This window comes from Microcebus murinus, chromosome 1, assembly GCF_040939455.1.
Source record: "Microcebus murinus isolate Inina chromosome 1, M.murinus_Inina_mat1.0, whole genome shotgun sequence".
Classification (NCBI taxonomy): domain Eukaryota; kingdom Metazoa; phylum Chordata; class Mammalia; order Primates; family Cheirogaleidae; genus Microcebus; species Microcebus murinus.
The window spans coordinates 115,121,685-115,145,512 of NC_134104.1; the positions used below are offsets into that span (position 1 = coordinate 115,121,685).

Below are 23,828 nucleotides of genomic sequence, written 5' to 3' on the forward strand. Positions count from 1 at the left end.
CCTCCAGAAAGGTTGTACAGCACTCCCCCCACCAACAGACTACGTTAGCCCCTTGGGTGCAGGGAACAGTGCCATGTGTTCACTGAATTTCCATAGTGCTTACTCTTAGTACTTGACATATAATAGGTGCCAAGTAAATATTTTTAAAATGTGCCTATTCTGCCATATCCTCACAAACTCAGGGCATTGTCACACATCTTAATTTTTATCAATCTGGTGGATGGAACGTTTTCTTTTTTTAAAAAGTTAATTTTTTGATTATTAATATCAAGCATCTTTAGCCTCAGCAAGAGCAAGACCCCATCTCTACTAAAACAACAAGAAAGAAATTAGCTAGACAACTAAAAATATATATAGAAAAAATTAGCCGAGCATAGTGGTGCATGCCTGTAGTCCCAGCTACTGGGGAGGCTGAGGCAGTAGATCGATAGAGCCCAGAGTTTGAGGTTGCTGTGAGCTAGGCTGATGCCACGGCAATCTAGCCTGGGCAACAGAGAGTCTGTCTCAAAAAAATAAATCAAAGTCAAACATCTTTTCATATGTTCAGTGGCATTTATATTTCTTTTTATGCTGAGTTTATTTTTGTATTGGAGTACTGTCTTTTTCTTACTGATTTATAAGGGGAGGTTAAGTAGATTTTTTTTTTTTTTAGAATAGTAATCTGATGACCTGTGTGTTGCATATTTGTTTACCAGTCTGATATTTGTCGTTTAAGTATATCGGGCCTTTTGCTATATAGAAAAGTTTCATTTTTAAGTAGTCATATGTGTCGGTCTTTTCACTTAAGATTTCTAAATGCTGTAACATGGTTGAAGGCCTTTCTCATTCCCAAATGATACAAATATTATTGTATTTCTTTCTTTCAAACTTTTATGGTTTTAATTTTATGTTCAAATATTTGATTTTTCTGGAATTTATATTTGTGCAAGATGAAAAATTGAAACCTAAAGTTTCTTTAATTCAAATGGATAGTCTTTTGTCCAAATATCATTTCTTAAGTAACCTTCTGTTTCCCCCATTGTTTTGAAATACTACCTTTACCATTTACAGAATTTTCATATATAAATGAAGTAACTTCTGGACTTTAATTTCTGTTTTGTCAATTTCTTTATCTGCATCTTGGTCAATACTACATTATTTCAATTACTGTAACTTTGTAATAATTTCGAAATCTGGTAGGGTAAAGTTCTCCTCTTCCCAATTATTCTTTTTTTTTCCCAAAAAAATTTCTTGGTTGTTTTTGCCTTAACTCTTCCAGATATACTTTAGAATCAATTTGTCAGATATCTTAAGTTCCTTTTGAATTTTTTTGGTATTAATTGGCATGACAGTTCTGGCTTCAATGCTTCTCTTTCTATTTTAACCACAGTCTCAATTTTTCCTTTAGTGTCAATCTGTTTCCTAACCTTAATTTATCTTTTTTTAGTGTTTCTTGCTTCACTGTTTTTTTTTTTTGGCAAGTTTTTTACCTTTGCTTCTAGATAGTGTAGCAGAGATGATCTCATCGTAAACATTCAGCACCATTAAGGTCATTTTTAAAAAGTAGCATCTGCGCGGCTTCTGCCGGAGCCGGTCCAGGTGTGGAGCCAGGCCCTGCCGGGGGCCCCGTGGGAGCTCCAGGAGCAAGGGGAGCAGGCCGGGCCCCGAACCGGTAATCTCTACTTCCCCTAGCGTTTCCTTAGGTCACCCCCAGTTCCCGGCCCTGAAATCACAAGCCTCAACTGCCCTGCTACTTCCCGGCCTGTTTTGCGTCACAAACTTGCTCCAGACCCTGAGGCAAACTGAATCGTTGCAGGAGACTGTACCAACACACAGGTGTACCAGAGGTGACAGAACTCGATCTGGGCGGGAAGGGGACAAATCCGTGAAGGGCGACGCCAGGCATTCCAGTAGTAATTGATAGAAATCTTACATGGGATAGGATTTATTCCCTCCATACTTCTGAACCAATGAACAGAAAATGGGAAGCAAAACTGAAGCAAATTGAAGAACGAGCATCTCATTATGAGAGGAAACCGTTGTCCTCAGTCTATAGACCAAGATTATCCAAGCCAGAAGAACCACCCTCCATTTGGAAACTATTTCATCGCCAAACTCAAGCTTTTAATTTTGTTAGAAGCTGTAAAGAAGACGTTCATGTATTTGCCTTGGAATGCAAAGTGGAAGATGGACAACGTATTTACCATGTAACAACCTATACTGAACTTTGGTTTTACTATAAATCCAGAAAAAATCTCTTGCACTGCTATGAAGTTATTCCTGAAAATGCTGTGTGCAAGCTTTACTTCGATTTGGAATTTAACAAACCTGCCAATCCAGGAGCTGATGGGAAAAAGATGGTTGCATTACTCATTGAGCATGTGTGTAAAGAGCTTCAAGAGTTATATAGTGTTAATTGTTCAGCTGAAGATGTTTTGAACTTGGATTCCAGCACTGATGAAAAATTTAGCCGTCATTTAATATTTCAGCTCCATGATGTGGCATTTAAAGATAACATTCATGTTGGTAATTTTGTGAGAAAAATTTTGCAACCTGCTCTTCACTTAACTGCCAACAAGGATGACAGCAGCCTTCCAGAGACAGCAGGCCAAGGGTCTCCCCACTTTCCTGAAGCACCAATAGAACAAGGAATTTCCTTAACAAAATGTCCACAGATAAGGATCGAGGAGAGAGCTGGACGTTGAATTCAGAGAAACTGGGGATGCGGGGGTCAACTGAGCAGAGCAGTGCTGAGCTTTCGTTTTTAGTTGTGAAAAACAACATGGGAGAAAAGCATCTTTTTGTGGATCTAGGAGTTTATACAAGAAATAGAAATTTTCGGCTCTACAAATCATCAAAAATAGGAAAGTGTGTGGCTTTGGAGGCTGCTGAAGATAACAGATTTTTTCCTCTACAGTCAAAATGTATTTCTGAAGAGTATCAGTATTTTCTTTCTTCTCTGATCAGCAATGTCAGATTCTCAGATACTTTAACAGTTCTTACATGTGACACACCTCAGAATAAACAAAAGGGTGTTGAATATTTTAACAGTAACAACACTTCAGTAGAGACCATGGAAGGTTTTCAGTGTTCACCCTATCCTGAAGTTGATCATTTTGTTCTTTCTTTGGTGAATAAAAATGGCATTAAAGGAGGAATTCGGCGTTGGAACTACTTTTTCCCAGAAGAATTATTGGTTTATGATATTTGTAAATATCGCTGGTGTGAAAACATTGGAAGAGCCCACAAGAGTAATAATATCATGATTCTGGTTGATCTGAAAAATAAAGTTTGGTATAAAAAATGTCATGATCCTGTATGTAAAGCAGAAAACTTCAAATCTGACTGTTTTCCACTACCTGCTGAAGTATGTATCCTGTTTCTTTTCAAAGATGAAGAGGAGTTTCCAGCAGATGAAGCAGATGAAACTAGGAACAATAAAACCAAGAATCCTCATAAACAGTCACCTAATAAGTCATCAACAGGTATATCTTCTGATGTGGACTGGGATAATGGCATTGAAGATGCTTACTTTTTAGAAGCCACTGAAGATGCTGAATTAGTTGAAGCTGCAGAGAATAGTCTTCTCAGTTACAATGGTATAGATGATGAAATTCCTGATGAACTAATTATAGAAGTATTACAAGAGTAGCTAATTAACTATGGACACTTAAATAACCAGGCTATAATTTGCCCAAAGTCTGTGAGATTTGGTAACATATTAAATTATTAACTTATTATTAAACCTGTTTATATAAAAAAAAAACAAAACTAGCATCTGAGAGCCAGACTTTTTCAGGGCCGTGTTCTTCCTTACATGGATCTATGGTGTGTTCCTCTTTTGCTTGGGTCTGAGTTTGTGGCACATTCTGTCAATTACATAGCTACTGTTGAGATAATTATTGGATTCTTAAACAGATAATAACCATATTTGGGGACTTTTGATAGTAACCTCAATCTTTAGCAATTGATAAGGTGTGCATTTTATGTTTAAAAAAATCAGTTGCACAGTTATAAGGTAGGGAAACTGTATTTGGTAGTACCAGTTAGTTATTCAGTAATGTCTGAAACACAAAATAAACAAAGGACCTGATGTTTAAATTGATTTCAAACTCAGTGTAAGTTATGATTCTCCTTGAAAAAATAACAAATGTTGCAATTTTTTATATTAATTGCATTACAGATAGTTTGACATCCAGGTTAGGAAAGATAATAACTCTAATCTATGCTGATCAAATAATTTTTACAGTTTGTGCACCTGTTTTGTGCTAAGGACAAACTAGGTACTAGGATACAAAGCTGAGAGACATAGCCCACTTATAATAGAACTACAAGCAAATAATAACTGAGTTTATGGGAAGCCAGATGAGGGTTATCAAGGACCTAGACCACAGAGGCTGGAGACAGCTTTTAAGGAGAAGAGGACACACACAGCAGAAACTTTGGTGGTAGATCTGTGGGCTTCACTAGCTATGGGACCTTGCACAATTTATTTAAGCTCAGTCTCATTTTTCTTCATGTGTAAAATTGAGTTAGTAATAATCTATTTCACACTGTTGTCCTAAGCTTAATGAGATTTTATATATATATATATATATATACATACATACATATCTGGAACAGACTCTGGCACATAATAATCATGTAGAAAATGGTATGGAATACATCCACTTTGAAATGCTAATAGTTGTTGGCTCAGCGAGATGGGCCCTCCTAGCAGAAGGAAAGGTGTAGGCCAAAGCGGGTGGGTGCAATGGGGGCTTTCTGAAAGTGCAGAGTGTTTAATCTGCTTGGAGTGCAGAGTGCATGTGGAGGGAGCAGCTGAAGATGAAGCTGGGAAGGGAAGCAGTGGTGAGATCTTCAAACCAGAGCCTTTGTACCAGATTGAGGAGTCTGGGAGGCATCTAGGAAGTATTATGGAGTCTTCGAAGATCTTAATTAGGGGAGTGTCCAGAACAGTTTTGTCGGTTGAAAGACTGGTTTGTTATAGATGTGTGGAGTGGCTGAGTAAGCTATTGGAGCTAGGATGTCCAGTGAAAGCAGTGGTGCTCGGCCCTGGCTGCACCTTGGAACTGTCTGGAAAACTTTTAGCCCAAGTTCACCACAAATCCAGATATATCATCAGCTTTAGGGGTGGAACTTAGGCATTGGTATTATTACTTGCCAGGTGATTCCATTGCAGTCAGTATTGTGAACCACTGAGTTAGAGGGTAACTAACTGTATTCAAACCAGATATGATAAAGTTCTAAATTAAAGTGCCAGCGGCACAAAGGAACCAGGATAAGAAGATAACAAGGAGGATATGGTGGTCAGTTGAATGAGAAAGGAGATTAAGTGAAGATTATTTCTAGATTGGGTCACTGGGTAGATGATAATAACATACCAAGGCTCAGTTATTTATCAAGAGTGAGAACATGAAGGCAAAGCAGATTTGGGTACTAGATGCTTCTGAGTGGGCATAAAAAGGATAAAGAATTTGATTTTTAAATGTGCAATTTGAGAAAGAATGATCTATAATGCCAAATGGACAGAGAGAAACTGAAGGGAAGGAACCAATGGAATAGTTGAAAATTCAGGAGACAATAAATAATTGATGGGTGAGATTCCTAAGGAGACAGACAATGCAGAACAGATATGAAAGAAATAATTTATATGAACGTGAAGGACATTTCCATTCAGGGATAAATAAGTAAAAATATGTGAAGGTGCAGATAAATTCACAAGTTAAAGAGGATAAGATACAATTTTGCCTGATGGCCTAATTCCGTACTACAGGAGATACGGGTATCTGCTGAGAATTAAGAGATAAGAGAATTAAGGAATGTAGTCAAGCTTTGGAAGAGTAAGGACTGGGCCATCTGAGAAGGGAGTCTGAGAAGCAGATGTTATTCTAGTCCTGTTCTTAAATGTTGGTTTTCCCCAGGGTTTCAGCATTGGCCCTCTTTCACTCACTTCCTGGGTGATATCCTTTGTTATATTTTGTTACACCGTTACCTTCTGAGAGAAACATTGACAAGCTAAAGTTTGTCTAGAGGAGTTAAGTAGTTGATATTGTATGTAGTTCAGAAAATGATTAGCTGACTTTTCTTTTTGAGGGGATTTTTTTTTGTAGCACCTTCCTATGCTAATTTGAAATTTAAAGTGTTGAAAACACTGTACAGATCTCTAACATCAGTAACTGGTTGGCATAATGTTTTTGCTCTAATATTATAAAACTCCAAAGCACTACCAATTTGACATTTTGAAAATATGTTAAATTTTAATGTGAACACTTTATACTATCAAGAAATTTGAATATTTTACTTTTGATTATTCTTACATTATTTGTTCTATGATGTCTGTTAAACATCTATTTCTCAACTCTTATAAACTATGATTTGCATTACATATTCTCTAATATTTTTTTCCTCCAAAAGACCAACTAAAAGTTCAGTAATTTTCAAATAGACTAGAACTATTTATTTTATGGATTTCCTATAAAATATAAATAAGATTAGTTATTCAGCAGAATTGATTGTATTCACTACAGCAAAGTAATCGTTAGTAAGAGTTTTCAGTAGGGCCTCTTAGTTACAATATACTTCTGAAGATAATTATAAATCACCACAGCACAGTGAGTTGAACTGAGGATGTATACAGATAGAAGGTCGCCTTGATATTGCACAACACTAACTTAATGTTTTTTTTTATCATTTCAGGTAACATTTCATTTGTTGCATTTCCAGTTTCCAGCACCAACTCACCAACAAAGATTTTACCAAAAACCTTAGGACCAATAAATGTGAATGTTGGACCCCAAATGGTAAGAAAATCATCAAATCTTAGAATTGATACTGGGCAAGACTAATTTAAAGAATAATTGTACAAAAGATGTTTGATCAAATATTCCAATTAATTTCAGTTATCTCAATCACTTTTTTAAAAAAGTTAAGCTTTTACCTGAATGTAACTAAGTCTTAAGAAAAAGAAAGGCATCATGTTTTTTAATGTTCAATTTTTATGTGTTTGAATCTGCATTCTGGATGTATAATGTGAAGGTTTTTGCTATGTGAGGCTTCTCTTGTATTTGGTTTAAACTGCTTTGAAATCTATTATGCTTTTATGTTGTCCTCCTTTTTTCTTTTCCTTATAACATAAACTTGATTGCCCTCAATTATGTATAAATTGGATTCATATAAATTGAATGTATAACCTAACAGTTAATCTGTATCTGGAATTTATTAATTTAAAACTTTTCATTAAAGGACATTTGGGGAAAAAAACAATATACTAATTTATTTTAATTTCTGTCAATAGAAATAATGAATGAAAATGGAAAATATTTAACAGTTTCTCTAAAGGCTCTCCTTAATTATGCTAGAGCTTGAAGTGCATAGCACTTTCAGAAAAGCTTATTTATAAAGAAGATTGTATTTGACTACTCTAAAACTATACCTAATTTAAATGGCCTCACCCACTGTTAGCAAAAATACTTAAACATTTAAACAGTAACTTTGCATTGTTAGTGTTTACATCTTCTCATCTATAGAGATTAAGTATAAATTTTGCCCATAATGTACAGCACTGTGGACCATGTTTAGACAAAAATATTTTTTAGCATACTTAATGGTTTCAGAAAGTCTTTAAGACACATTCTAAACATGACATTTTCTTTGGTCAGTTTGGACATTTTCTTTGGACTATTAATCATCTGCAGAATTCAGGCTAAAGATACAACATAATTTACTGGTAAACTATGTTAAGAATGTAATCTAGCTCCAAACCTCATAGAGACTTAAGCTCAAATAAATGTTCCCTTTTCAAGGTAGCCCAGGGTATATTTTCAAACATTTGCTAAGCATTTGCCCCTCCCCAGCCACTACAGTAGAGGCAAATGAGATAAGGAACCTTACTTTAAAGTCTGTATTTTGAAATGTGATTATATAAGCACCAAAATTAAACATACTCAAACTTTTATGAGTCTGGCCTTCACAGCACTCCTCTATTTCGAGAGACTATTTTTTCTTGGTATTTTAGTTGATGCTGCTATGGCTCAAATTTGAATTCCTGTTTTAGAAATTTATATAATTTTTCTCCCCATTGCCAGTTTGAACTGATGCACATGTAATCCCTTACACAGTTCAGTTCTGACAACAATCAGTAGTCATGTGTAGTACTAACCCAGTTAATGTAAATCTCAGGATCAGCATAACAAAGGTCAGAAGAAGAGGACATTTGAGGCTCTCCTTTAAACTGGACCAGCCCAATGCCTTAATTTATCTCCCTATTTCTGAGGTGCCTTTTTTCAGTTCTGAGTTCTTGGGCAGGAATCAGAATTTTCTTTTTGGTTTCTTAATTATTGTAGAACCCTATTGCTGTGGTCTGAATATGTCCCTTCAGAATTCATGTTGAAGCATAACCCCCCTTGTGGTGATACTAAGAGGTGGGGCCTTTTAGGAAGTGGTCAAGTCCTGAGGGCTTTGCTGTCAAGAGTGGGATCAGTGAATTTATAAAACAGGTTGAAGGGAGTTCTCAGTCACTCTTCTGCCATGTGAGGACACTGTAAGAAGGTGCCATTTATAAAGCAGAGAGTGAGCCTTCACCAGACACTGAATCTGCTGGTCCCTTGATCTTGGTCTTCCTAGCCTCCAGACCTGTTGAAATAAATTTCTATTACTTATAAATTACCTAGCCCAAGGTATTTTATTATAGCAGACTAAGACAAAAATTGGTATCGAAAAGTGGGGTGCTGCTATAGCAAACACATAAAATTGTGAAAACACCTTGAAACTGGGTAATGGGCAGAAGCTGGAAGAATTTGGAGGAACAGGCTAGAAAAACTGTTATGTTACCATGAAGGGACCATAAATGGTGATTCTGGTGAGGGATCAGACGAGGAGAGCTGTAGACGAAGCCTGAATCTTCCTAAAGATTATTAAGTGGACATGATCAGAATGCTGGTACAGATATGGATGGTAAAGACTATTCTGATGAGGTCTCCAGCAGAAGTGAGGAACATGTTACTGGAGACTGGAGGAAAGGCCATCCTTGTTACAAAATGGCAAACAACTTGCCTGAATTGGGTTCATGTCCTAGTGTTTTGTGAAAGGAGGGACTTAGAAGCCATAAAATATAGTGTATTTGGTAGCATTCTCCAAGGAAAGTGTTGAGGGTGCAACATGGCTTCTCTTGACTGCATTTAGTAAAATGTGAAAAGAGAGAAATGAATTAAAGATAAAATTTATAATCAAAACGGAAGCAGAGGCCCAGGGAAGTGGCTCACACCTATAAACCAAGCACTTTGAACCTAGCTAGTAGCACTTAGGGAGGTGGAGAAGGGAGGATTGCTTGAGGTCAATGAGTTGGAAACCAAGACCCCATCTCTACAAAAAAATTAAAAAATTAGCTGGGTGTGGTAGTGTGTGCCTGTAGGGAAGTTGAATCAGGAGAATCATTTGAGGTTACAGTGAACTATGATGATGCCACTGTACTCCAGCCTGCGCCAACAGAACCAGACCCTGTCTCAAAAAAACAAACAAACAAAAAAAACCAAAACGGAAGTAACACTTAAAGATTTGGAAAATTCTTAGCTTGGCCATGTAAAGAATGAAAAAGCGGCCAAGTGCAATGGCTCATGCCTATAATCATAGCACTCTGGGAGGCTGAGGCGGGAGGATTGCTTGAGCTCAGGAGTTCTAGACCAGCCTGAGCAAGAGTGAGACCCCATCTCTACTAAAAATAGAAAAAATTACCTGGGTGTAGTGGCACGCGCCTGTACTACTGGGGAGGCTGAGACAGGAGGATCACTTGAGCCCAGGAGTTTGAGGTTGCTGTGAGCTAGACTGATGACACTGCACTCTAGCCTTGGTGACAGAGCAAGACTGTCTCAAAAAAAAAAAAAAAAAAGAATGAAAAAGTACATTCTGGAGAGAACATCGAGGGTGTGGCCAGGTGACCTTTTGATAAGGAGATTTGTATGTATGTATGGAATCCTGGTGCTATTTATCAAAACAATGGAAGAATGAACCTGAAGGCATTTTTCAGTGCTGCTCCTTTCATCACAGGACCAGTGACTATGCTTGGGAGACTGAACTATGTCAATACTGTTGGGCTTTGGGTGGTTATGGATCTTGTCTGCCTAGCACTGCTCAAGTCTCTGCTCCCTGAATTCTAGCACACAGTACTCCTCGCCATTCCAAGTGTGGCGCCAGCTGCTCTTTCAGAGGGCACAGGCAGTGAACACTGGCTGTGTCCACGTGGTGTCATCTCCACCAGGGAGCACAGTGCACGAGCTGCGGGAGCATAGCTACTCCTACCTTGATTTCAGAGGGTACCCTAGAGAGCCCTGGGGTCCATGCAGAGAACTGCTGCAGGGACAGGGCCACCATAGGGAGCCCCAACTGAGACAATTGCTAATGGAGCCATGGGGGTAGGGCTACCCCCTGAGGCCTCAGAATGCTAGAGCTACCAGCATGTGACTCCAGCCTGGGAGAGCCACATGAGGAAGACTCCAACCTGTGTGAACTGTAGTTTGCGCTGCCCCTAACAAAGCTGTATCTGATTTAGATGATACTCTGGACTTTATTGATGCTGGAATGTGTTAAGACTTATAGGCTGTTGGAATGGAGTGAATGTATTTTGCATGTGAAACAGACATAAATTTGGGGGAGGGGGCAGGGGCTTAATGCTAATACTTACTCTGAATATGTCCTTCCAGAATTCATGTTGATACCTAATCCCCAATGGGCGATATTAGGAAGTGAGGCTGCTGGGTTCTTGCCTGTAATCCCAGCTACTTGGGAGGCCAGGGCAGGAGGATCACTCAACCCAGGAGTAGGCAACATAGGGAGACTTTGTCTCCAAAAAGAAAAAAAGAGATGGGGCCTTTGGGCCTTTGTGGAAGTGGTTAAGTGATGAGGATTTCAACCTCATGAATAGGATTAGTGCCCTTATAAAAGAGGTTGAAGGTGGCTCTCCAGTCCCTTTCTGTCATATTAGGATGCAGCAAGAAGGCACCATCTCTGAAGCAGAGAACAAGCCCTCAACAGGCACTGAATCTGCTGGTGCCTTGATTTTGGGCTTACCAGTAGCCTCCAGAACAGTGAGCAATAAGTTTCTGCTGCTTATGGATTGCTCTAAGATATTTTGTTATCGTAGCCTGAATGGACTATGATACCCAGTTAAAGCCATTTCTTGCTTTTCCACTCCTCCTTTGAAGATTGTCCCCCTTACGTTCAATCTCTCATCCATGATTTTTAGAAGTTTTTGTTAGAGAATTTTAGAAAATTCTTGGATAAAAATCTCACCTATCTGTTTCTTACAGTCTTCTTTTTCTGCTGACACTTTGAAATTTAAATGTCTCTTAGAAGCCAAATCTTCATGGTAGATAGAAATTTCAAGAGGCCTCATGAAAAAGTTTTCATTTATTTTCTGTGGTTATAGAAACTAGTTTAGCAGTAATTGTTTTAGGGTGGGATACTTGTTCTTTTCTTACAAGCTATTTTATGGTTGTCATATGCAGATATATAGCCTATTGTTATATATGCAGTTGAACAATGCAGGGTTAGGGGCACCAAGCCCCCATGCAATTGAAAATCCATGTATAGCTTTTTTTTTTTTTTTTTTTTTTTTTGAGAGACAGAGTCTTACTCTGTTTCCCCAGGTAGAGTGCAGTGGCATCAGCCTAGCTCACAGCAACCTCAAACTTATGGGCTCAAGTGATCCTTTCCTGTCTCAGACTCCCAAGTAGCTGGGATACAGGTGCATGCCACCACACTCAGCAAATTTTTTTTTTTTGGTATAGACAGGATCTTGCTATTGCCTAGTTTAGTCTCAAACTCCTGGGCTCAAGTGATCCTCCTGCTTCAGCCTCCCAAAGTGCTAGGATTACAGGCATGAGCCACTACACCCAGCCCATGTATAACATTTTTATTTTATTTTTTTGAGACAATCTCACTCTGTTGCCTGGGCTAGAGTGCTGTGGAGTCAACCTAGCTCACAGTGACCTCAAACTCCTGGGCTCAAGTGATTCTCCTGCCTCAGCCTTCCAGGTAGCTGGGACTACAGGCACACGCCACCATGCCTGGCTAAATTTTTCTATTTTTATAGAGATGGGGTCTCGCTCTTGCTCAGGCTGGTCTGGAACTCCTGAGCTTAAGCAATCCTCCCACCTCAGTCTTCCAGAGTGCTAGGATTACAGGCGTGAGCCACCATGCCCAGCCCCATGTATAATTTTTGACTCCCCAAAACCTTAACTAATAACTTTCTTTTGACCAGCACCTTAGTAATAACAATAAATAAGTTTTGTATGTTACATGTATTATATACTGTATTCTTACGATAAAGTAAGAAAGGGAAAAGAAAATGTTATCAAGAAAATTACAAGGAAGAGAAAATATATTTACTATTCATTAAGTGGGTGTGGATCATCATAAGTGTCTTCATCTTCATCATCTTCACATTGAAGTAGGCTGAGGAAAAGGAGGAAGAAGAGGGTTTGATTTTGCTATCTTAGGGGTGGCAGAGGCAGAAGAAAATCCATGTGTATAGCAGACCCATGCAGTTCAAACCCTGTTGTTCAAGGGTCAGCTGTTTAAGATAATCTCATGGCTATCTTATTTTAGAAGATTAAAAACTGCATACTTCTCTTGTAGTGAAACCAAAATTTTGTCAAATAATGAATCCTTCAATATAATCCTTTATAATTATGTAGATTTTTTCCCCTTCAAAATACATACACTCTTGGCTTTTCTAACTGTAGATGGCAGCAGTACATAAAATATGTTGATTGAGGGCAAAACATCTTCAGAATGATATTCAATTGCTATCTGATTTTCACAGCCTAACCTATTGTGAGAAACAACGATAACATTTAAGTTAAGGATGCCTGGATTTTTTGGTGAAAGTGACCTCTGAAATTTGAAATTCATTTTTCTTATATCAATTAAATATTAGAATTATGTTTTTATCTCTAAATTTTAATATGGAGTTTCACAATTAAGGTTTAGGGTTATAAAGTGTGGCTCATCACCCATGCAAACTAATTTTCCTATATTCAATCATTAATCAAATGTTATTGACTTGCCTTTCGTATCATTATCCTAGTTTAGGAACTCACTGCATCTCACAAACACTTCACATTTGGCTTTCCAATTCAAGTCTATCATCTCTCCAATTTGTTCATTTGGGAAATGTTTATTAATGAATTCCTATGTTCCATGCCCTGTGCTAAGAAAAAAGAGCAGAGGGTTGCTAATCACTCTCAGATGAGCAAAGAGTATCAACTGACAATCTGACAAGATGAGAAAAGAAGAAAATGTAAACTGGAACATAGCAATTCATTTCCAAAGTCATTCTCAGTAAAGACAACCAGTTTTTCTCTATGTCCTGTTTCCTTTCCACCTTTCCTTTCTTTTTTTTCTACAAAACACTTTAAATCAGGTAAAACCAAGCATGTAATCTGCTAATAACATATAGAAAAAGAACTACTTAGTAATGATACTACACAAGTAATACAATCTGTTTCAAGGGGAAGTTGTAATGCTTAAATGGCTTTTTAGGCACTCCTGTTCTAGGAATAGGGTAGAACAGTGTGTAATAAAATACTCAGATTTTCCCTCTTCAGCTGTCAGTACCCAAGGTCAGTGTGATAGAGAACATTTGAATATGTAATGTAGTGATTGGTAGGAACTATGCCCTTTATATTATAAAGTATTTTATTACTGGATTTTTTTTCATCATATTGTGGGGGTACAAATGTTAAGGTTACATATATTGCTCTTGCTCCCCCTCCCCCAGTCAGAGCTTCAAGCGTGTCCATCCCCGAGTTGGTGCGCATCGCACTCATTATGTATGTATATACCCCTCCCCTCTGCCCCACCTGCCTGACACCTGATAGATGTTATTCCTATATGTCAACTTAGGTGTTGATGAGTTAATACCAATTTTCCAGCATATCAATGAGCCAAAGTACTTTTTTCCCTTCATTTTAAAAGTTGAGTCTTCTGTTCCAATTAGTAAATGTTTATTGTGTTGTGCCTTCCTGTGTGTCCCCTATCACTGCACTAGACCCTGCAAAGGTCATAGTTCAGCACACCACTCTCTACCCTCGATGATCCTGCATTGAAGTGGAAGTGGGGAGGTGGGACCATCTGTGTGGAGGAGTGGGAGGTACACATGTGTTTAGAATGCAGGGTAGAGTTTGATGAGAGGTAGAAGTACATTGTCTAGTGTTATGTTTTTTCATGAGGCAAGCTTCTGAATGCCTTATTTAATACCCTTGGCATATTGTAGATAATGAGAACTTTTCAGACATCTGTTAGTGTTATTGTCTTTTGTTTTTATTTTTTTAACCATTGAATAGACTTGTTAAAACTATTTCCTAAGTGTTTGTAGGTACTAACATCTCCCTAGCCCCAAACTGGCATAATGTTCAACATAAACAGAAACTAAAGTTCTTAAATACTTAGTAAATGAATAAAAGTTGGCTAGACTTTAATAACTAAGTCTGAACTGTTTTGTTTTTTTTTTTTTTTTGAGACAGAGTCTCACTCTGTTGCCCCAGCTAGAGTGCCATGGCGTCGGCCTAGCTCACAGCAACCTCAAACTCCTGGGCTCAAGTGATCCTTCTGCCTCAGCCTCCCGGGTAGCTGGGGCTACAGGCATGTGCCACCCATGCCCGGCTAATTTTTTCTCTATATTTTTAGTTGGCCAATTAATGTGTTTCTGTTTATAGTAGAGACAGAGTCTCGCTCTTGCTCAGGCTTGTCTCTAACTCCTGACCTTGAGCCATCCTCCCGCCTCTGCCTCCCAGAGTGCTAGGTCTGAACTGTTTTAAACTTCAGGGGCTAATTGACTTTTTCGTTCAAATGCAAATAAAGAGCTTGCAATGCTTATAATACTTCTCTTTGGTTCTGTAGGGAGCAAGTTAGCAACTAATAACTTAATGACTCAACTTAGAACCTAGCTACAGAAGCAGGTTTCATTTTATCAGGGAGATAAAAATTAATTAGCATTTTGTCTTGCTTATGTCAGTAGAAATAGAATTATTTCTTTTGTTTTAGGACTTGTTTAACAATTATATGTAGTCCATGTAAATGTTTTTCTCTCTTAATTGGGACTTAAAACCATACTATTATGAAAATGTTCAAAATTTTCCAAAATAGAACTCCTGCGTATCCAGCAACAGCTTCAACAATTAGCCATATAGAGCCAATCTTATTTCATTAATAACCCCACTCATTGGAGTATGCCCTTAATTTTTTTGATGAAAATACTTTTAAAGCTATTACTAGACAGCTAATTTTTTTGTATTATAAACATCTTTGGAAAAATTTTTTTTCTTTTCACCAGTGAAAATTATAAAACCTGGAAATCAATTTGGTAACAAATATAAAGGAGACTTTTAAAAAAAATTCCATGTCCGTGGTTCCATTAATTCCCTTTCTGGAGTCTGGTCTTAGAAATTAAGGCCAAGATCATTGTACAAAAATGTTCATCCCGTCATTATTTACAATAGTGAATAATAAAAAATTTATATATATCTAATAATAAGCAATAATAAGTCTACATGGTGGAATGTTTTATGGTCTTTACACTGTCTTTAAAAAGTATTTAATAACATAAGGAAATGCTCTTTAAAAAAAGGATAAAATTATATCTATGTAATAATCCAAATTGTATAGTGTCCTTACATATATTCTGTAATGGACTATGAAGATCTGATTTGCTGTTAACCTGGTTCCAGTAAACAAGCTCTACTTCAGTTCTGTTCCTTAATCTCAAAGAAAGCTTTTCATTTTTCTAATTTTTAAAACATTGTCAGTTGCCAGCTTAATCCTCCCAAATTGCTATTTACTTGCTGAAACCTGCATTGTGACCTCATGTCTGTATTCAGGATACTTGTGCTTTAAGATCCTAAGATATAAGTAAATCAAAGGCATTGCTTATATTTTAGATGATTGATGTTAAGTGCTTTTTAGGCAGCCAGCTTTGTTCATTGTATGTGGTTAGCATTCAACATTATTTTCTGCCTGTAGGCTTTTCTTAATAATTAAGAATATGATTTTCTTTGTTCCCAACTTGACAGATTATAAGCACACCACAGAGACTAACCAGTTCAGGAAGTGTTCTGATTGGGAGTCCGTATACCCCTGCACCAGCAATGGTTACTCAGACACACATAGCAGAAGCTACTGGCTGGGTCCCCGGGTAAGACCGTTGCAAGTTACTATTGTAAAAACTTAAAAAAAAAAAAAAAGTTCTGACCTTTTTTTTCTCCCTGTCTTCTGTTCTTGTTTTATTTAGTCTAGTTCTTAAAAACTAATGTTTTTCCTATAAAATCACCTATTATTATATTTCACTTTATATCTTAGAGATGTAAATCACCTATGGAGCAACCATTTTTAAACAGGGAAAAACAGTACAATAACTTATAACTTATCCTCTGACTTTTTTCAACTCTAAAATATAATTACTTTTTATGATTACAACACTTAGTTGCTTTGGAGATATAAAAGCTATTATTTTATGTTGTTTTAACACATACAAAAAAGGTGTTATGGGCCAGGCGCTGTGGCTCACGCCTGTAATCCTAGCTCTTGGGAGGCCGAGGCGGGCGGATTGCTCAAGGTCAGGAGTTCGAAACCAGCCTGAGCAAGAGCGAGACCCCGTCTCTACTATAAATAGAAAGAAATTAATTGGCCAACTGATATATATAGAAAAAATTAGCCGGGCATGGTGGCGCATGCCTGTAGTCCCAGCTACCCGGGAGGCTGAGGCAGAAGGATCACTCGAGCCCAGGAGTTTGAGGTTGCTGTGAGCTAGGCTGACGCCACGGCACTCACTCTAGCCTGGGCAACAAAGCGAGACTCTGTCTCAAAAAAAAAAAAAAAAAAAAAAAAAAAAGGTGTTATGTATGAAGTGTTGGCTATCCTTAGAATTTCCCCCTATGAATTCTTATTTCCTTTAAAACCAGAAAAGGAACGGAAGAAGAGACCAAATATATTAAAATTTTTATTAAATTTTCCCTTGATTCTTTTTTAAACACTGAGCAATTAAATTGATGTCCCTTCTATGTTACTCATTTGCCACTTTTTATTATCAAACCTTTATGTATTTCATCTTTGCCTGTAAAATACCCTTACCTAACCTTTCTCCAGTCCTTATCATTTTAGCACTTTATCCTTCCATAAAAGAAAAAGAAATACTGAGATAAATGACTCAAACCTCATTTTGTCACTGTAGAAGTTTTGTTACTTTTAGAAGTTATATACATGGTGGCATAGTACACAGGTGATTCTATTATATGTGAGTTTTAGCAAGCAGATAGTAAATATTAGTTGGTTAAGACTCTCCTTGCTTCAAGGATATTACATGAATTAATGAATAACAGTCCTGGCAAAGTGCTTTAAGGCATATACATATTAATGTACATATATACATACTTACATACACACATATGTACAATAGAGACATTTTCCATATACATACTTTCCATTATCAAATGAGATGAAATGACAGAATTACCTGTATTTTCATAACCTTTATTCAATCCTTATGACAATGCTCATGTAGATCTAAAAGCTACTTTGAGTGTCTGTATGGCCTTGAAAGATGATAATGTCAAAGCTAAGTGTTGACCTGCTTAGGAGATGACCAGTGTTTGGATGTTTTCAGCCCCAGCTGTGCTTTATGTTAGGGATGGCAGGATTGTCTTGTGTTTTTATAGTCAGTAATTACTAAGTGAATAAAACTTTTCTATCTTATTGTTCGTAAATCTGCAATGTTTTCGTCCCTAAATAATCATTGACCTCATTTCAGTCAATGATGATTATGTCAGAATGTCTTAGTCCCATGATAAAATTAAGTTTTTATTTTATGTATATATCTTTTATATTTGTTAGTTTTTGTCTTTGGATATCAGTGTAAAATTAGACAAGTTATAATAAATTATTCATGAAATAAAGTTGTATTTATGTATGTGTTTTTTTATACTATTTCTTTTTCTTTTTAGTGATAGAAAACGGGCTAGAGAATTTATAGACTCTGATTTTTCAGAAAGGTGAGTATAAATATTTTGTTTGGAAGATTTTGTTGTATAGAAAGGACTTTGGTGCCCATAGTCTACGCCAGTTTAAGTAATGAGATGTTTTTCTTCACGTAACTTTTAACTTCATTCAGTTTTTGGCATTATTTCATTCTGCATCAGGTGTTCCAGTTCAATTAAAATATTTATATGGCTTCAGTAGAAATTATCCTGTGAGTAGATTGGTTATTGGTAGTATGTCATTTAGTCCCTTCCCTTCTTTGGGAAGATAAAGTGTTCTACCAAAATGAATACTCCACATTACCCTAATATGCCCAAATTTTGAACAAGTTTTATTGAAAGCATTTACAGATCATAGTAAACTCTCACTTGTTTCTTAATATATTGTGTGTGATATTACCTTTCTGCAGTATGGTAGGACAGTGGTTCTTCATTCTGGGTGTACATCAGAATCACTTGTAGTCTGTTAAATAAAATATAAATGCCTACCAACTCAGAAACTCTAGGTTTCAGAACTGTCAACTTAGGGCCGTTATTCCATGCAAGCCACCACACTAGGTGCCATATTAATATTGCACTATGTTAACTAACACTCATAGTCTTAGCAGCAATTGAACTCTGTAAGATTGTCACTACAGTAGTGCCTCTCTATCCATGGGGGATACATTCCAAGACCTCCAGTGGATGCCTGAAACTGCAGATAGTACTGAATGTAATATATAAGACTTTTTTCCTATACGTACATATCTATGATAAAGTTTAATTTATTAATTAGGTACAGTAAGAAGAGATTAGCAAAAATAACTAAGAATAAAATAGAATAATTATAACAATATGGTATAATAAAGGCTATTTAAAACTTACGAGGCCAGGCATGATATCTCATGCCTATAATCCCAGCACCTTAGGAGGCTGAGGCAGGAAGGATGGCTTGAGGCCAAGAGTTCAAAACCAGCCTGGGCAACATAGTAAGACTACCACCCCTTACAAAAAATTAAAAAAAAAAACAGCCGGGCATGGTGGCATAGGCCTCTGGTCCTAGCTACTTGGAAGGCTGAGGCTGGAGGATTGTTTGAGCTGAGGAGTTTGAGGCTGCTATGGTCGAGCTGTGATTGAGCCACTGTACTCTAGCCTAGGCAACAGAGCGAGACCCTGTGTATTAACAACAACAAAGAACTTATGAATTGTTCTGGAATTTTCTATTTTATACATTTGGACTTTAGTTAACAATGGGTAATTGAAACTGCAGATAAGGGGATCTACTGTAGTATTTTCAATAAAACCTTGCCAGGTATGCTTTTTAAACTTATTTTTGATTCTAAGATTTGTTTAACTCCTTTTTTATGGTGTTTTAGTCTCCTTCCTCCTGTAGGTCATCTGTTCTTAATATATTATAATTTTCTATCTTCTGTATTTTCTAATTTGCTATCTCTGATTTGCTGTACACTAAAAAACTAAATGGTCAAATGTGTTAGAATTCGGTCTAAAATGAAAGTGAGCCAGGTGTGGTGGTGTGCACCTGTAGTCCCAGCTACTTGGGAGGCTGAGACAGAAGGATCACTTGAGCCCAGGAGTTTGAGGCTGCAGTGAGCTATGATGAGGCCACTGCACTCCTGCCTTGGTGACAGAGTGAGGCCTTGTCTCTAAAAAAATTTAGAAAATTAAAAATAAAAATAAAAAAACAAACATGAATAGGCTCTGAGGGAGTACCCTGGAATTATGTGTAAAGGCTATGTAGTTTTTTGCACTACTAGTGCTACTTCAGTTCCTTGGTGGCTTTGTTGCTTGCTTCTTGATTCTTAACTGTTTTGAACAGATAAAATCACGTCTGAGGAACTGCTCTATCATAGAAATATATGGGGAAATGTTCTTTTCTCTCTCATGGAAAGTCCTCTTTCTGACTTTCAGACTGGTCTTTCTTGGTGTTTATCCTTGGAAAGGGCAATCGTACAAGTTCTTACAGATGGATTTAGCAGCATTTAAGACCTTAAAAATGGAACTATTTATCAGTTATGTTTGGTGACACCTATGTACTGCGAACAGTATACAAAAACAAGATTCTTTTTACTCTCTTTCACAAGATCACACATAAAAGTGCTAGATTAAATTTATTGGTATAGCCATTGATTCAACTTTCCCTTTCTACATTTGGTTCAGTGGCTTTTTTCCCCTGGCACTTTTTATTTTTCTCTTTTTATTTTTTAATAAGATTTTTCTGTAATGTATCTCCTCCCCATTAAACCACAAAGTTTGCTATATGTGTTTTTCTTTATCCCTCTCCTTTCCTGTCCTAAAGATTTAGCACAGTGGTGTTTAATTCTTCCTTTTTGCTCATTTAATCTTAGTATCTTTTTTATTTCTGTTAGAATATATTAAAACTCGGGGGGGGGAAGGGCATTTATTGAAACCTTAAAATTTGTACCCTCATAATATGCCGAAATAAAAAAAAATAAAAAAAGAGTATATTAAAACTCAGTTTGTATATAATAAACTAATAATCATTTTTAAGAAACTACTATAATTTATATATAATAAGCCATAGTAATCAAAATCAATATAAAAATCTGTGTACTCAGCCGGGCGCGGTGGCTCACGCCTGTAATCCTAGCTCTCTGGGAGGCTGAGGTGGGCGGATTGCTCAAGGTCAGGAGTTCGAAACCAGCCTGAGCAAGAGCGAGACCCCGTCTCTACTATAAATAGAAAGAAATTAATTGGCCAACTAATATATATAGAAAAAATTAGCCGGGCATGGTGGCGCATGCCTGTAGTCCCAGCTACTTGGGAGGCTGAGGCAGAAGGATCGCTTGAGCCCAGGAGTTTGAGGTTGCTGTGAGCTAGGCTGACGCCACGGCACTCACTCTAGCCTGGGCAACAAAGTGAGACTCTGTCTCAAAAAAAAAAAAAAAATCTGTATACTGCTTCAGTTTTATCAGGTCATTTACTCATTCAACAAATATATTTTGAATATCTGTAAAGTATTGGTATGTTCTAGGCATTGGGGGTCATAGTAAAGATAAGTCTCTGCGCCTAAAGAACTTGCATTGAGTGGTAGGGAGCAATAAACAAATAGATAATTTTAAATTGTAGTGGATATAATGCAAGAAAATAAGAAGGGTGATTTGTAGAAAGTATTAGAGGATAGTTGCTACCTTTGGTCTCTCTAAGGAGGTGACTTTTGAATGCAAAGAAATTGAGTATGTCAATGGCTAGGGGTGAGGTGGGGGACTCAGGGATTCTAGGCAGAGGGAAAGGTGAATGCAAAGCTCCTAAGTGAGGAACTAGGGTGATGTATTTGGGGACTGGAGGTAATGAGAAATGCATAGTGTGAGATGAGGTGAGGCTAAAGGAGCAGACGGGCAGATCACCTACGGCCTTGTCATCATGGTAGGGAATTTAGTTTTTGTTTTTTGTGGTTTTTTAGAGACAGAGTTTCACTCTGTCACCTGGGCTACAGTGCCGTGGTATCAGCCTAGTTCACTGCAACCTCAAACTCCTGGGCTCATGTGATTTTCCTGCCTCAGCTTCCCGAGTAGCTGGGACTACAGGTGCACATACCACCATGCCTGGCTAATTTTTTCTATTTTTGGTAGAGACAGGATCTCTCTCTTGCTCAGGCTGGTCTGGAACTCCAGACTTCAAGCAATCCTCCCACCTCAGCCTTCCAGAGTGCGAGGATTATAGGTGTGAGCCACGACGCCTGGCCCAGTATCCCTTTTAATATAAAATATGTTATAATATTTCTTTTATTGCCAGTAAATGAAATTACAGAGAAAAATATAACTTACCTACACACTTAAATTTTTTTTAAAAGTTTAATATTGTAACTGTATAGAAAGGAAAAACAAAAGGAGAGTAATCCTAAGCAGAAACACATAAGTGTGGTCAATGCACTAGTGCTGGTCCAGAACTCTTTGTTACCAGTCCACGATAAGTACAGAAATTGAGGTTCACTCAGGGTGGGGAACCAGTGGCCTTAGGGCCACATGTGGCCCTTCAGAACCCCAAGTGTGGTCCCTCAACAGAATCCAAACTTTACAGAACAAATCAGTCAAAAGGCTACACTCAAGGATCCAGAAGGCCACAGGTTGCCCAGATTGTGACCTATTAACAGCTTTTTTGAGATAAAATTCACATATATACAGGTCATTGATTTAAATTGTACAATGCAGTGGCTGTAGGTGTATTCACAGAACTGTGCACCCATCACCACAATCAATTTAACATTTTCATCACCCCTGAAAAGAAACTCTGCATCCCTTAGCTATCATCTCCACCCCTCCCAGCCTTAGGCAACCACTAATCTACTTTCTGTTTCTAGATTTACTTATTCTGGATATTTCATTTAAATGGAAATATACAATATGTGGTAGTTTGTGACTGGATTTTTTCATTTAGCATATTTTTAAGGTTCATCCATGTTGTGGCATGTATCAGTAATTCATTTCCTTTTATTCTTGAATAATATTCCATTGTATGGATATACCATGTTTTACTTATTTGTTCATTAACTGATGGACATTTGAGTTGTTTCTACTTTTTGCCTATTATAAATGATACTGCTATGAATATTTGTTAAGTTTTGGCATGGGTGTAAAGTTTCATTTCTCGCCGGGCGTGGTGGCTCACGCCTGTAATCCTAGCTCTTGGGAGGCCGAGGCGGGCGGATTGCTCAAGGTCAGGAGTTCAAAACCAGCCTGAGCAAGAGCGAGACCCCGTCTCTACTATAAATAGAAAGAAATTAATTGGCCAACTGATATATATATATATATAAAAAAAAAAAATTAGCCGGGCATGGTGGCGCATGCCTGTAGTCCCAGCTACTCGGGAGGCTGAGGCAGGAGGATCGCTTGAGCCCAGGAGTTTGAGGTTGCTGTGAGCTAGGCTGACGCCACGGCACTCACTCTAGCCTGGACAACAAAGTGAGACTCTGTCTCAAAAAAAAAAAAAAAAAAAAAAAGTTTCATTTCTCTTGGATGTGTACTAGCAGTAGAATTGTAAAGTCATGTAGATACTCTTTGTTTAGCCTTTGGAGTAATTGCCAGACTGTTTTCCAAAGTGGCTGTACAATTTTACATTCCCACCAGCAGTGGATGAGGGTTCCAGTTTCTCCACATTTCACTAACACTTCTTATCTGTCTTATTATAGCCATCCTTGTGGTTGTAAAATGATATCTCATTGTGGTTTTGATTTGCATTTCCCTAATGGATAATGATGTTGAGCATTTTCGCATGTGCTTATTGGCAATTTGTATATCTTCTTTTGAAGAATGTCTATTCAGATCCCTTGGATTGTCTTTTATTACTGAGTTATAAGAGTTCTTCATATATTCTAGATATAAATTTTTATTGGATACATGATTTGCAAAAGTTTTCTCCTATTTTCTCCTATTTGTCCTTTAACCTTCATTTTTTGGGTGAGGAAGTAAATTATAATTTTTTATTGGAAAACAAGTAAATAACTTGGAATAGATTTGAGGCAAATTATGCCATAAGCAGATTTTCTTTAAGTGGCTAAACAAAGTTTACAAAGCAAGTAACAATAAAAGAAAATATTTCTGGTATAAGACCAACAGTACAGAAAAATAATGTTGAGTACCTGGATAATACACCCATTTTGCAGTAGTGCAACTTTTAAGTACATGTTGTTGATTGTCCATAGTCCATGCAGAGTTACAACTCCACACTTCAACAACATGCTGACAGTTCCTAAAGAAAACTACTTTAAAAAAAGGCATAACCCAGATGTTCCCTCATTGACCAACTCCTCTAAGCTTAGATTTGCAGAAAGGCTTAGATATATCGAGAGTAAGCCACATGCAACAT

The 23,828-nt window shown here is 37.4% G+C and overlaps 1 protein-coding gene across 1 annotated transcript in view; it reads left to right on the forward strand.

Moving 5' to 3' along the window:
- Positions 1-1,478: 1,478 nt before the first annotated feature.
- The window catches only part of TFDP2 (transcription factor Dp-2), a 57,566-nt gene continuing 35,216 nt past the window's right edge, over positions 1,479-23,828 (forward strand). The window contains 5 exon segments of the mRNA XM_076004973.1: positions 1,479-2,634; positions 2,637-3,464; positions 6,679-6,782; positions 16,047-16,168; positions 17,973-18,020. Coding sequence (XP_075861088.1) covers positions 1,950-2,634; positions 2,637-3,464; positions 6,679-6,782; positions 16,047-16,168; positions 17,973-18,020 — 1,787 coding nt within the window. The 5' untranslated portion in view covers positions 1,479-1,949.